The following is a 14706-nucleotide window of genomic DNA, read 5'->3' as shown; positions in this document are numbered from 1 at the left end:
GATTCTTCACCAATCTTCCATACCTTCTCCAGAACACAAAATGTCGCTTGGCTCTCCAATTCTATGAGTTGGAAGAATTTCCTGTGTCTCTCTATGGGCCATGTGGCCAGAGACTCTCCTGGAATTTTAGAGTTTTTACAACCCTTTACACACAGGGTGGATTGGGGGGAAGGTAGGGGGGGGGGGGGGGTGCAAAAGGGAGGGGGTCAACTGTCCTCCCTGTACCAAAAGAGGCCAACGTCATGACAGTGTCTAGTTTGAGAAACAGACGCCTCACAAGTCCTCAACTGGCAGCTTCATTAAATAGTACCCTCAAAACACCAGTCTCAACGTCAACAGTGAAGAGGCGACTCCGGGATGCTGGCCTTCTAGGGATAATGAATCCAGTCGTTTGTGTCATCCGTTTCGGGAAAGTACATGCATAATTGTGCACCCAACTCACTCAGGTGCTTCGCTATATCACATTTGACATTGTCCGTAAGCTTGAGTTCATTTGCACACAAAAAAATCATACAATGATGGAAAGACCTGTGTGTCGTCCTTGTTAATGCAGACAGAGAAGAGCTTCAAATTCTTAATCATAGCCTCAATTTTGTCCCACACATTGAATATAGTTGTGGAGAGTCCCTGTAATCCTAGATTCAGATCATTCCGGCGAGAAAAAACATCACCCAGATAGGCCAGTCGTGTGAGAAACTCGTCATCGTGCAAGCGGTCAGACAAGTGAAAATTATGGTCAGTAAAGAAAACTTTAAGCTCGTCTCTCGATTCTAAACAATGTCTCAATTCTAACCAGCGCACTTCTGTATGTTTTTAGTGGATTCCCTACAAAGGTCAATACATTTTTAATGTTGTTGAATTCTATTTTAATGCCTGCATTCCGTGAGGGCCCTAATTATCATATTTGGACCCGAATGAGGCTCTCCACTCTACAAGCTCTCACAGTCTCACGTCAGAATTAGATGTTCATCCATGTTTCTCAAACGTCAAATATCAAAGTTATTTAAAATGTCAAATTTCAAAGGCATTCAATCCGAATGGTTAAGGTAAGGGTTACGGTTTGGGATAGGATTAAAACTAAAATATCAACCTTTGGAATCAGAGGCATATGCTTATGCCCATCCACCATCCCCAATGTCTGAGCAAAACCGAAACCTACTTGAAGGTAACAGCGCTCACTGTTACCCCTAGTGGCCGGTTTCCACGTCATCTCCCAACGTCCAATACTGACTTGTACCATTGGTGACCCGTCTGCTCTACTACCTATTGTTCACCATCTTCATCGAATGTTTTCATAATTTATCTGCAGATAATCGCCAAAAAGCCTAGGCCTACCATTAGCCCATGCAAATTAAGGAGCCAAATGAACGACTCTCTCACCAATGCGATTCGGTAGGCTACACTGACTGACGATATGAGAGTCACTCACCATTTACCTAGCAAAGACTTATAGATGACCTGGAGCCAGTGGGTTTGGCGACGAATATGAAGCGAGGGCCAGCCAACGAGCGTGTACAGGTCACAGTGGTGGGTAGTATATGGGGCTTTGGTGACAAAACGGATGGCACTGTGATAGACTGCATCCAATTTGTTGAGTAGAGTGTTGGAGCCTATTTTGTAAATGACATCGCCTAAGTCCAAGGATCGGTAGGATAGTCAGTTTTACGAGGGTATGTTTGGCAGCATGAGTGAAGGATGCTTTGTTGCGAAGCCGATTCTAGATTTAATTTGGGATTGGAGATGCTTGATGTGAGTCTGGAAGGAGAGTTTACAGTCTAACCAGACACCTAGGTATTTGTAGTTGTCCACATATTCTAAGTCAGAACCGTCTAGAGTAGTGATGCTGGACGGGCGGGCAGGTATGGGCAGCGATCAGTTGAAGAGCATGCACTTAGTTTTACTTGCACGTAAGAGCAGTTGGAGGCGACAGAAGGAGAGTTGTATGGCATTGAAACTCATCTGGAGGTTAGTTAACACAGTGTCCAGAGGGCCAGAAATATACAGAATGGTGTCGTCTGAGTAGAGGTGGATCAGAGAGCCACCAGCAGCAAGAGCGACATCAATGATCAAATCAAAGTTTATTTGTCACGAGCGCTGAATACAACAGACCTTACAGTGAAATGCTTACTTACAGGCTCTAACCAATAGTGCAAAAAAAGGTATTAGGTGAACAATAGGTAGGTAAAGAAATAAAACAACAGTAAAAAGGCAGGCTATATACAGTAGCGAGGCTATAAAAGTAGCGAGGCTACATACAGACACCGGTTAGTCAGGCTGATTGAGGTAGTATGTACATGTAGATATGGTTAAAGTGACTCTGCATATATGATGAACAGAGAGTAGCAGTAGCGTAAAAGAGAGGTTGGCGGGTGGTGGGTGGGACACAATGCAGATAGCCTGGTTAGCCAATGTGCGGGAGCACTGGTTGGTCGGCCCAATTGAGGTAGTATGTACATGAATGTATAGTTAAAGTGACTATGCATATATGATAAACAGAGAGTAGCAGCAGCATAAAAAGAGGGGTTGGGGGGGCACACAATGCAAATAGACCGGGTTGCCATTTGATTACCTGTTCAGGACCCTTATGGCTTGGGGGTAAAAAGTGTTGAGAAGCCTTTTTGTCCTAGACTTGCCACTCCGGTACCGCTTGCCATGCGGTAGTAGAGAGAATGTATACAGAGAAGAGAGTCGGCCCGAGAATTGAGCCCTGTGGCATAGAGACTGCCAGAGGTCCGGACAACAGGCCCTCCGATTTGACACACTGAACTCTGTCTGAGAAGTAGTTGGTGAACCAGGAGAGGCAGTCATTTGAGAAACCAAGGCTGTTGAGTCTGCCGATAAGAATGTGGCAATTGACAGAGTCGAAAGCCTTGGCCAGGTCGATGAATACAGCTGCACAGTATTGTCTCTTATCAATGGTGGTTATGATATCGTTTAGGACCTTGAGCGTGTCTGAGGTGCACCCATGACCAGCTCGGAAACCAGATTGCATAGCAGAGAAGGTACGGTGGGATTCGAAATGGTTGGTGATCTGTTTGTTTACTTGGCTTTCGAAGACCTTAGAAAGGCAGGGTAGGATAGATATAGGTCTGTAGCAGTTTGGGTCTAGGGTGTCTCCCCCTTTGACGAGTGGGATGAGCGCGGCAGCTTTCCAATCTTTGGGGATCTCAGACGATACGAAAGAGGTTGAACAGGCTAGTAATAGGGGTTGCAACAATATCGACTGATCATTTTAGAAAGAGAGGGTCCAGATTGTCTAGCCCGGCTGATTTGTAGGGGTCCAGATTTTGCAGCTCTTTCTGAACATCAGCTATCTGGATTTGGGTGAAGGAGAAATGGGGGAGGCTTGGGCAAGTTGCTGTGGGGGGTGCAGGGGTGTGGACCGGGGTAGGGGTAGCCAGGTCGAAAGCATGGCCGTAGATAAATGCTTATTGAAATTCTCAATTATCGTGGATTTATCGTTGGAGACAGTGTTTCCTAGCCTCAGTGCAGTGGACAGCTGGGAGGAGGTGCTCTTATTCTCCATGGACTTTACAGTGTCCCAGAACTTTTTGGAGTTTGTGCTACAGGATGCAAATTTCTGTTTGAAAAAGCTAGCCTTTGCTTTCCTAACTGACTTAGTATATTGGTTCCTGACTTCCCTGAAGAGTTGCATATCGCGGGGGCTATTCGTTGCTAATGCAGAACGCCACAGGATGTTTTTGTGCTGGTCAAGGGCAGTCAGGTCTGGAGTGAACCAAGGGCTATACATCTGTTCCTGGTTCTACATTTTTTGAATGGGGCATGCTTATTTAAGATGGAGAGGAAAGCACTTTTGAAGAGCAACCAAGCATCCTCTACTGACGGGATGAGGTCAATATCCTTCCAGGATACCCGGGCCAGGTCGATTAGAAAGGCCTGCTCGCTCAAGAGTTTTAGGGAGCGTTTGACAGTGATGAGGGGTGGTCATTTGACCGCGGACCCATTACGCACGCAGGCAATGAGGCAGTGATTGCTGAGATCTTGGTTGAAGACATTAGAGGTGTATTTAGAGGGCAAGTTGGTCAGGATGATATCCAAGAGGGTGGCCATGGTTACATATTTTGGGTTGTACCTGGAACTCTGCAGGCTAACTCCACCCCCTTTGGCAGTTCTATCTTGTCGGAAAATGTTATAGTTAGGGATGGAAATTTCAGGATTTTTGGTGGCCTTCCTAAGCCAGGATTCAGACACGGCTCGGACTTCCAGGTTGGCGGGGTGTGCTAAAGCATTGAATAAAACAAACTTAGGGAGGAGGCTTCTAATGTTAACATGCATGAAACCAAGGCTTTTACGGTTACAGAAGTCAACAAAAGAGCACCTGGGGAATGGGAATGATGCTGGGGACTGCAGGGCCTGGGTTAACCTCTACATCACCAGAGGAACAGAGGAGGACTAGGATAAGAGTACGGTTAAAAAGGCTAAAAGAACTGGTCGACTAGTGCATTCGGAACAGAGAGTAAAGGGGGCAGGTTTCTGGGCACGGAAGGATAGATTCAAGGCATAATGTACAGACAAGGGTATGGTAGGATGTGAGTACAGTGCCTAGGCATTGAGTGACGATGAGAGGTTTTGTCTCTAGAAGCACCATTTAAACCAGGTGCGGTCACCACATGTGTGGGGGGGTGGAGCAGGGCTGGAGGCTCTACAGTGAAGTAAGACATAAATTACTAACCAAAACAGCAATAGACAAGGCATATTGACATTAGGGAGAGGCATGTGTAGCCGAGTAATCATAGGGTCCAGTGAGTAGCTAGGCGAGCTGGAGGCACAGACATTCAGACAGCTAACAGGCCGGGGCTAGCAGCAGGCTAGCAGATGGGCCTCAGGGGGACATGGCCTGTTGCAACCCCCTCGGACGGTTACGTCGGCAGATCAGTCGTGATGGATCGGCGGGGCTGTGTGTTAGCAGAAAAGGGTCCAGGCATATTAGCAAAAGAGGTATTGAAGCCCAGGGATTATCTGATGGATTTCTTCATCGCAGTTAGTTAGCTGCTATCCTAGTGGCTACTGTCTCTATCCCGAAGCAAGCACCAGTTAGCCTGGAGCTATCCTCGAATCTAGGCCCATCTCCCGGCTAGATCTATCAAGAATTCCTGGGCTTCAATTACCTCTTTTGCCAATTGGCCTGGACCCTTTGCTGCCGACACGGAGCGCCGCCGATCCATCAAGACTCTACCGACGTAACCGTCCGAGGGGGTTTCTGTCCCAAAGCAAGCACCAGTTAGCCTCGAGCTAGGCCCATCTCCCTTTGTCAACACTTTGATTAAAATCAGTAGACCTATATCAATGTCTTTGAAAATACCATACAAGTATCATTAGCTTTAAAAACAATTCAATCTGGGGTTTTTAAATAATATTTTAGACCAGAGTGAGGTTATTGCTCCACTAGCCTACCTATTGTTCCTGCAGTGTGGAAGATTCAGCATCTTTTTCAAATGTTTTCATAAAGCCTACCAGTATGCAAATTAGGGAGCCAAATGAACGGCTCTCTTACCGATGCGATTCGGGAGGCAATTGACAAGTCACTCACTTTAAAGGGATACTTCAGGATTTTGTCAATAAAGCCCTTTATCCATTTCCCCAGTCAGATGAACGTGTGGATACCATTTGTCTCTGCGTACAGTCTGAAGGAATTTGCTAACTAGCGTTAGCGCAATGACTGGAAGTCTATGGTAACTGCTACCATGCTAGTAGATACAGTATGTCATTTTCAGAAGTTTTAAAAATAGGACGCTGCCCTTTTAAAGACAAACATTCCAAAAGAGATATTGACATGGCTAGTACAGTAGGCTAGCCAAGACCAATGCTAAGTGTCGTTCTTTTTGCAGACTATCAACAGTAGCCAGCATATTGCTAGTGTGTGCACTATTGAACGTTTACTTTTGTAAATCACTTTTCCTAAAATAAATAAGCTCAGCGAGTAGATTGATGGGCCCTTCTTTTTGCTCTGGACAGCTCGCATGTGGAAAACACTGCTATAAGAACACATTATGACTCTGTTTTTACTTGTAAATCATCCTTTCCATCCATACATACCTAGTGGGGGAGAAGGGGACAGTGAGGGGGGAGAAGGTTGGTGGGGGGAGAAGTGGGCAGTGAGGGGGGAGAAGTGGGCAGTGAGGGGGGAGAAGTGGGCAGAGGAGGGGGGTGAAGGATGGTGGGGGAAAAGGGGGCAGTGGAGGGGGGAGAAGTGGGCAGTGGAGGGGGGAGAAGTGGGCAGAGGAGGGGGGTGAACTACAACCTCAACACCACAATGGGACAGACAACACAGGACCCACCAACCCAACAGATCCCACCCCCCCGTCATCTCCCCCAAAATCCCTCCTGACAACCCCCCAATTCCACTAACGGTCTGTATGTAGCCAAACGTAGCTGCTGCTCATGTTGGTATCTGTACTGATGGCGCAAAAGCCATGACAGGGAGACATAGTGGAGTGGTAACGCGTGTGCAAGCAATTGCTCCCGACACCACTTGGGTACACTGCAGCATCCACTGAGAGGCTCTTGCTGCCAAGGGAATGCCTGACAGTTTGAAAGACATTTTGGACACTACAGTGAAAATGGTTAACTTTGTTAAAGCAAGGCCCCTGAGCTCTCCTGTATTTTCTACACTATGCAATGATATGGGCAGCGACCATGTAACGCTTTTACAACATAACAGAAGTGCACTGGTTATCAAGGAGCAAAGTATTGACACGTTTTTTTTAATTGAGAGACGAGCTTAAAGTTTTCTTTATTGACCATAATTTTCACTTGTCTGACCGCTTACATGATGACGAGTTTCTCACACGACTGGCCTATCTGGATGATGTTTTTCCTCGCCGGAATGTTCTGAATCTAGGATTACATGGACTCTCTGCAACTATATTCAATGTGCGGGACAAAATTGAGGCTATGATTAAGAAGTTGGAGCTCTTCTCTGTCTGCATTAACAAGGACAACACACAGGTCTTTCCATCATTGTATGATTTTTTGTGTGCAAATGAACTCAAGCTTACGGACAATGTCAAATGTGATATAGCGAAGCACCTGATTGAGTTGGGTGCACAATTCCGCAGGTACTTTCCCTAAACAGATGACACAGACAACTGGATTCGTTATCCCTTTCATGCCCTGCCTCCAGTCCACTTACCGATATCTGAACAAGAGAGCCTCATTGAAATTGCAACAAGTGGTTCTGTGAAAATTGCAATTTAATCAGAAGCCACTGCCAGATTTCTGGATTGGGCTGCGCTCAGAGTATCCAGCCTTGACAAATCGCAGTGTTAAAACACTGATGCCCTTTGCAACCAGGTACCTATGTGAGAGTGAATTCTCAGCCCTCACTAGCATGAAAATTAAATACAGGCACAGACTGTGTGTGGAAAATGATTTAAGACAGACTCTCTCCAATACAATCCAACATTGCAGAGTTATGTTCATCCTTTCAAGCACACCCTTCTCATGAACCTGTGGTGAGTTATTCACAATTTTCGATGAACAAATAAGGTTTTATATGTAAGATGGTTAAATAAAGAGCAAAATTATTGATGATTATAATTTTGTATTATTATTATTATTTCCCTGGTCCTATAAGAGCTCTTTGTCACTTCCCATGAGCCGGGTTGTGACAAAAGCTCACACTTATTCTTATGTTTAATAAATGTATCGTGTAATGTGTGTGTGGCAGGCTTACAATGATGGCAAAAAACAACATTTGAGAGTGCGCTGACCCTGGTGTTAGACGGGGTATGCAGAAGGAGGTCGAATGTTTGAAGGGGTACGGGACTATAAAAAGTTTGGGAACCACTGTCCTAGAGCAAACAAAAAAACTATACATACCTTGGCCTAAACATCAGTGCCACAGGTAACTTCCACAAAGCGGTGAACGATCTGATATACAAGGCAAGAAGGACCTTCCATGCCATCAAAAGGAACATCAAATTCAACATACCAATTAGGATCTAGCTCAAAATACTTTAATCAGTTATAGAACCCATTGCCCTTCATCAAAGGAGATGATTGTGGACTACAGGAAAAAGAGGACCGAGCACACCCCATTCTCATCGATGGGGCTGTAGTGGAGCAGGTTGAGACCTTCAAATTCCTTGGTGTCCACATCACCAACACCCTAACATGGTCCAAGCACATCAAGACAGTCATGAAGAGGGCACGACAAAACCTATTCCCCCTCAGGAGACTGAAAAGATTTGGCATGGGTCCTCAGATCCTCAAAAGGTTCTACAGCTGCACCATCAAGAGCATCCTGACTGGTTGCATCACTGCCTGGTATGGCAACTGCTTGGCCTCTGACCGCAAGGCACTACAGAGGGTAGTGCGAACGGCCCAGTACATCACTGGGGCCAATCTTCCTTCCATCCAGGATCTATATACACACGAGGCGGTGTCAGAGGAAGGCCCTAAATATTGCCAAAGACTCCAGCCACCCTAGTCATAGACTGTTCTCTCTGCTACCGCACGGCAAGCAGTACCGGAGCGCCAAGTCTAGGTACAAGAGACTTCTAAACAGCTTCTACCCCCAAGCCAAAAGACTACTGAACATCTAATCAAATGGCTACCCAGACTATTTGCATTGCCCCCCCCCCCCCCCCTTTACACCGCTACTACTCTCTGTTGTTATCATCTATGCATAGTCACTTTAATAACTCTACCTACATGTACATATTACCTCAACTAACCGGTGCCCCCACACATTGACTCTGTACCGGTACCCCCCTGTATATAGTCTCGCTATTGTTATTTTACTGCTGCTCTTTAATTACCTGTTACTTTTACTTCTTATTCTTATCCGTATTCTTTTAAAAACTGCATTCTTGGTTAGGGGCTCGTAAGTAAGCATTTCACTGTAAGGTCTACACCGGTTGTATTCGGCGCATGTGACTTATACAATTTGATTTGATTTGTGAGGTCTAGGGTCCGCTCACCAACCAAGAATTCACAAAATGGGACAAACACCAAATTGAGACTGCATGCAGAATTCTGCAAAAATATCCTCCATGTACAACGTAAAACACCAAATAATGCATGAAGAGCAGAATTAGGCCGATACCCGCTAATAATCAAAATCCAGAAAAGAGCGGTTAAATTCTACCACCACCTAAAAGGAAGCGATTCCCAGACCTTCCATAACAAAGCCATCGCCTACAGAGAGATGAACCTGGAGAAGAGTCCCCTCAGCAAGCTGTTCCTGGGGCTCTGTTCACAAACACAAAAAGACCCCACAGAGTCCCAGGACAGCAACACAATTAGACCCAACCAAATCATGAGAGAATAAAAAAGATAATTACTTGACACATTGGAAAGAATTTACAACAAAAAAACAGAGTAAACTAGAATGCTATTTGGCCCTGGCAGAATACCTGACCACTGTGACTGACCCAAACTTAAGGAAAGCTTTGACTATGTACAGACTCAGTGAGCATAGCCTTGCTATTGAGAAAGGCCTAGGCTATGTGCACACTACCTACAAAATGAGGTGGAAACTGAGCTGCACTTCCTAACCTCCTGCCAACTGTATGACAATATTAGAGACACATATTTCCCTCAGATTACACAGATCCACAAAGAATTTGAAAACAAACCCAATTTTGATAAACTCCCATATCTACTGGGTGAAATACCACAGTGTGCCATCACAGCAGCAAGATTTGTGACTTGTTGCCACAAGAAAAGGGCAACCAGTGAAGAACAAACACCATTGTAAATACAACCCATATTTATTTTCCCTTTTGAACTTTAACTATTTGCACATCGTTACAACACTGTACACAGTTGAAGTCGGAAGTTTACATACACTTAGGTTGGAGTCATTAAAACTCATTTTTCAACCACTCCACAAATGTCTTGTTAAAAAAACTATAGTTTTGGCAAGTCGGTTAGGACATCTACTTTGTGCATGACACAACTAATGTTTCCAACAATTGTTTACAGACAGATTATTTCACTGTATCACAATTCCAGTGGGTCAGAAGTTTACATACACTAAGTTGACTGTGCCTCTAAACAGCTTGGAAAATTCCAGAAAATGATGTTATGGCTTTAAAAGCTTCTAATAGGCTAATTGATATCATTTGAGTCAATTGGAGGTGTACCTGTGGATGTATTTCAAGGCCCATCTTCAAACTCAGTGCCTCTTTGCTTGACATCATGGGAAAATCAAAAGAAATCAGCCAAGACCTCAGAAAAAAAACTATAAACCTCCACAAGTCTGGTTCATTCTTGGGTGCAATTTCCAAACGCCTGAAGGTACCACGTTCATCTGTACAAACAATAGTACACAAGTATAAAGACCATGGGACCACGCAGCCGTCATACCGCTCAGGAAGGAGACGCATTCTGTCTCCTAGAGATGAACGTACTTTGGTGCGAAAAGTGCAAATCAATCCCAGAACAACAGCAAAGGACCTTGTGAAGATGCTGGAGGAAACAGATACAAAAGTATATATATCCACAGTAAAATAAGTCCTATATCGACATAACCTGAAAGGCCGCTGAGCAAGGAAGAAGCCACTGCTCCAAAACCACCATAAAAAAAGCCAGACTACAGTTTGCAACTGCACATTGGGACAAAGATCGTACTTTTTGGAGAAATGTCCTCTCGTCTGATGAAACAAAAATAGAATTGTTTGGCCATAATGACCATCGTTATGTTTGGAAGAAAAAGGGGGAGGTTTGCAAGCTGAAGAACACCATCCCAACCGTGAAGGACAGGGGTGGCAGCATCTGCACTTCACAAAATAGATGGCATCATGAGGAAGGGAAATTATGTAGATATATTGAAGCAGCATCTCAAGACATCAGTCAGGAAGTTAAAGCTTGGTTGTAAATGGGTCTTCCAAATGGACAATGACATTTACATTTACGTCATTTAGCAGACGCCGTTATCCAGAGCGACTTACAAATGACAATGACCCCAAGCATACTTCCAAAGTTGTGGCAAAATTGGTTAAGGACAACAAAGTCAAGGTATTGGAGTGGCCATCACAAAGCCCTGGCCTCAATCCTATAGAACATTTGTAGGCAGAACTGAAAAAGCGTGTGCGAGCAAGGAGGCCTACAAACCTGACTCAGTTACAACAGCTCTGTCAGGAGGAATGGGCCACCCGAAACGTTTGACCCAAGTTAAATAATTTAAAGGCAGTGCTACCAAATACTAATTGTGTGTATGTAAACTTCTGACCCACTGGGAATGTTATTATTCTGACATTTCACATTCTTAAAATAAAGTGGTGATCCTAACTGACCTAAGACAGGGAATTTTTACTAGGATTAAATGTCAGGAATTGTGAAAAACTGAGTTTAAATGTATTTGGCTAAGGTGTATGTAAACTTCTGACTTCAACAGTATATACATAAAGACATTTCAAATGTAATTTATTTTTTTGGAACTTCTGAGAGTGTGACGTTTATTGTTTATTATCTACTTCACTTGCTTTGGCAATGTTAATATATGTTTCCCATGCCAATAAAGCCCCTTAAATTGAATTGAAATGGTGGAGGAGAAGGGGTTAGTGGAGGGGGGTGAAGGATGGTGAGGAGGAAAGGGGCAGTGGTGGGGGAGTGAAATGGTGGGGAAGAAGGGGGAAGTGGAGACTAAGTGAGGAAAGGAGGGAGGGCTAGCATTTGGTGAAAGGGCTTAGAGGTTGAGGGCAGAAAAGGGGTGTGAGAGGGGGCAGTGGAGAGCAGGGAGAGGGAGGCGCAGGGTTTAACGGAAGGAGAACTAAGAGCGGGGGGGGGGTGTCACTTCAGGCTTGCCTGGGGAAAAGCCTGGCATTCCACTGCCCCCTCCTGCCTTCCTCTGGGGCATGAAGACCTGACCAGCAGAGCACAGAGAAGGAGAGAAGGGCACTCTGGGTTTTGCTCTCTTCTAGACACCTACGGGAACACACAGCATTCCTAAAAGGAAAATGACTAGGGTGTGTGCTGAAACGAGAGAAAGAGTATGAGAGATAGAAGGAGTATGAGAGAGAGCGAGAGAGAGAAAAAGTGGGACACAGAGAGAGAAAGAGATGGAGTCATGAGTCTAAACATATGTAGTTCAAATATAGAAGTAGTGTACTTGATGGGTGGCAGAGCCTTATCTGACATAAGAGTTCAACTGCCATCCTACAATATATCCAATAATGCAGTTTGCACACATTCAGTCCCACATTCAGTCAGTGAAAGTGACCTACAAGCAAAGCTTACTGTACTGATATACCCCAGCCTCTCTCCCTCCATCCCTCTCCCCCTCCCAGACTCTTGTCTCCATTAGCAGGCAGTCTGTAAGGATGCCAAAATGTTCCGACCCTAATCTGGAGTCAATGCCCCGGCCTTCTATATTCCTTCCTTCTCTCCTTTTCTATAGACCCCCTCCACATCTCTTCCCCCTCCCCATCTTCCCCCTCCCCACCACATCTCTTCTCCCTCTGTCCTTCTTCACTCAGACAACAGCTCCTGATCCTGTTTCTAAATATATGGTCAATTTGTCTCAAGGAATTCTCAGTATGCACTGGCCACTGGCTCAAGGAATTCTACCACCAGCTCGCTCTCCCTCTCTTCTCTCTCTCTTTCATTCTCTATCCCCCGCTCTCCAGTAAATTTAGGAATGAGGGACTGGGTGTACAGTACAGTAGCAGACAGTGACAGGATTGAGCTAGTCCTAGTCTCCTAATCTGATATTCCATCAGATTATCTCTATAATAACATGTTTGTTTACTAAAACTCAGAAAGGGGTATCTATCTCTTTGTCTTCAGCTCACAGTAGACTGAAGGATTAAATCCTGACCTACGGGCAACAGAACCATTCTCTCTCTCTCATAATGTATTCTTTTTCTCAGCTATATTAATAGATAGCCAATAGCCTTATTGCATATCATATAATGCACATGTCATATGGTTCTTTTCCCCTTTAGAATAACCAATCCTTCATTATCACACCTAGAATGGAACTATGTCTGTTACATTTGGTCTGTGTTTGGAAGGGAAAACCTAGTCAGTTGCACAACTGAATGCATGTAACCGAAATGTGTCTTCCACATTTAACACGATGGCTGTCCTAATCGAAGTCTGGGGAGTAGTTGTTGCGGGGTTAACTACCTTGCTGAAGGGAAGTTACTGCAGATTCGTCCACCTTTCGGTTACTGTCCCAACACTTTAACCGTTAAGCTGCCTGCCCTCCGTGTCTGTGTGTGGGCCTGGGTGCATGCCAGTGAGAGTGTGCGAGGGGTCAAGGGTAATGGGTCAGATAACGAGAAGGTGGCCTAGGTCCTCAGCAGGCCCCTGATCCCTGGCATAGCAGCGGGTATGAGCTAATCCACTACAGATGGCACGCAGGCACACACACGCACACAAAGTATGCATACCTTCCCCTTCCCCATACAATCTGTCCTCTATCACACATGAATAATTAATAACACACATACATCATTCTGCCTGCCTGAGACTTCCAGGCACAGCCAAGGGCAAGAGCACACACACATCATCTGGGGTCCCTTTGTTCGACTGAAATAGCAAACGCACAATACAGGTAACAAACAAATGTCAATAACAGATGCATATTTTGCCTTGGTGGCCCTAACATAGAAGGCAGCACACATTCAGAAACATTTGGTTGCAATGATGAGTTGGTCTAATGTCTGTAAAGTGAACATTTAGGTTATAATATGACATAAAAGACTAACACATGGAAAGGGACGACAGTATAGGATCGAGATAGACAGAGACATATTTAATTGAAAAACAAACAAAAACACTTACTGTCTTCCTGGTCGTTCTCTCCACCGCCCTCTTCACTTTCCCGTAGGTGCCTTTTCCCAGCGTCTCCATTACCTCGTAGCGGTGTTTCAAGTTGTGTTTATGTTGGTGCTTCTTCACTTCCACCGGGCCTGCCAGCTGAAGCGGGCCGGGCATAGAGCCACTTTCCCCGGTGTGGCTGGGGCGCTTGTCCCCGCTGAGGAGACGACGGCTGTCCAGACTTGAGGTCTCGGAGCCATCATCGCCGGTTTCGGTATCTGCGGTGTCCTGCATGTTCTCCCTCCGTTCTGACCGGTCTTCAGTGCTCATCACGCTGCTGCTGCTGCGATGGTCTCTGCGAACTTCCCGCCTGCCCATCCTGGTCTCGCTCAGTGCGCACCTGTCGCAACTAGTTGCCTACTTGGCAGCGGAAATATTTAATAAACTGACACAGGATTGGTTATTTTTCTTTATGCCTACAAACAACTAAAGGACGCCTCAAATTGCCCAGTTTCATAGCAGATAGACGAAGCAACAAAACACCAGGCTACTATCAATTATTCACTCTGCTTGAGGAAATGAAATGTCAAAAGGGTATTCGGTTAATAGTCCCAGACATCAGCCCATTAGGGACACCCCTGTTCCATTTGTCTCGCATCCCGTTCTAATGCTGCTGTTCATACTCGCTCTCTCTCTCTCCTCCTCTATCTGAAAACAAAACACAACAAATCAGCAGTGAGAACCACATGGTCCCATGGGGTTGGTGAATCCGCCCCAGTCCATACTGATGCCAGCTGTCATAGCAACATGCAGCGTCACACTAATTTCCGATCATTTTGGGCTTTCCGCCGACCTATTTTTGACCATGCCGAACAGTAGGAGAAGGAATGCTTGGCACGTAAGCAACGTCCTCGAGGAATGACCCATTCAATCAGACTTGTTTGTTTTCCGTTCGCTGGAAAAATAAACGCT

General features: G+C 45.2%; 1 protein-coding gene across 1 annotated transcript in view; it reads right to left on the bottom strand.

The window, feature by feature from the left end:
- Positions 1 to 14695, bottom strand: part of LOC106566564 (NUAK family SNF1-like kinase 1) — a 62905-nt gene extending 48210 nt beyond the window's left edge. Inside the window, exon 1 of the mRNA XM_014134688.3 lies at positions 13759 to 14695. Coding sequence (XP_013990163.3) covers positions 13759 to 14112 — 354 coding nt within the window. The 5' untranslated portion in view covers positions 14113 to 14695. The remainder of the gene's footprint in view (positions 1 to 13758) is intronic.
- Between the last annotated feature and the right edge of the window lie 11 nt (positions 14696 to 14706).

Source organism: Salmo salar, chromosome 13 (genome assembly GCF_965601325.2).
Source record: "Salmo salar chromosome 13, fSalSal1, whole genome shotgun sequence".
NCBI classification, from domain to species: domain Eukaryota; kingdom Metazoa; phylum Chordata; class Actinopteri; order Salmoniformes; family Salmonidae; genus Salmo; species Salmo salar.
This window is presented reverse-complemented; position numbering and strand designations above follow the sequence as displayed.